This window comes from Penaeus monodon, chromosome 23, assembly GCF_015228065.2.
Source record: "Penaeus monodon isolate SGIC_2016 chromosome 23, NSTDA_Pmon_1, whole genome shotgun sequence".
Taxonomy (NCBI): domain Eukaryota; kingdom Metazoa; phylum Arthropoda; class Malacostraca; order Decapoda; family Penaeidae; genus Penaeus; species Penaeus monodon.
This window is the reverse complement of record NC_051408.1, coordinates 37,353,967-37,354,341: the sequence shown is the minus strand read 5'-3', so window position 1 is coordinate 37,354,341 and position 375 is coordinate 37,353,967. Positions and strand designations below refer to the sequence as shown.

At 37.1% G+C, this 375-nt stretch overlaps 1 protein-coding gene across 1 annotated transcript in view; it reads left to right on the top strand.

The window, feature by feature from the left end:
- Window positions 1-375, top strand: part of LOC119588233 (zinc finger protein ubi-d4 B-like) — a gene marked incomplete in the record, with an annotated part of 40,143 nt that overhangs the window by 38,709 nt on the left and 1,059 nt on the right. Inside the window, 1 exon segment of the mRNA XM_037936932.1 lies at window positions 136-375. Coding sequence (XP_037792860.1) covers window positions 136-264 — 129 coding nt within the window.

The window sequence follows — 375 nt, the reverse complement described above, 5'->3', positions numbered from 1 at the left end:
CACTTCCAAATGTCATGTTTATTTCTTTTTAGTATTCTGTCTGTGTATTTGTATTGTCTATAACATCAAATTTTACATAACTTTTTTTTATATGTTCATGATGCTTTACAAAAAATGATGAGATGATCCTTCCAGGACCAGTTGCTGTTCTGTGACGACTGTGACCGAGGCTATCACCTGTACTGCCTTCGTCCTCCTCTGCAGGAACCACCTGAAGGAGAATGGTCCTGTGACTTGTGTCTACAACAATTCCACTCAAAGTGAGGTTTATACCTGTTGCCTGTCAAGTCTCTCTGACTTGGTTACATTTTTACCGAAAAGAAAAGAAGTTATAATTCTACATGTGATTTATCCCTTGCTTACATGAAATTGTTT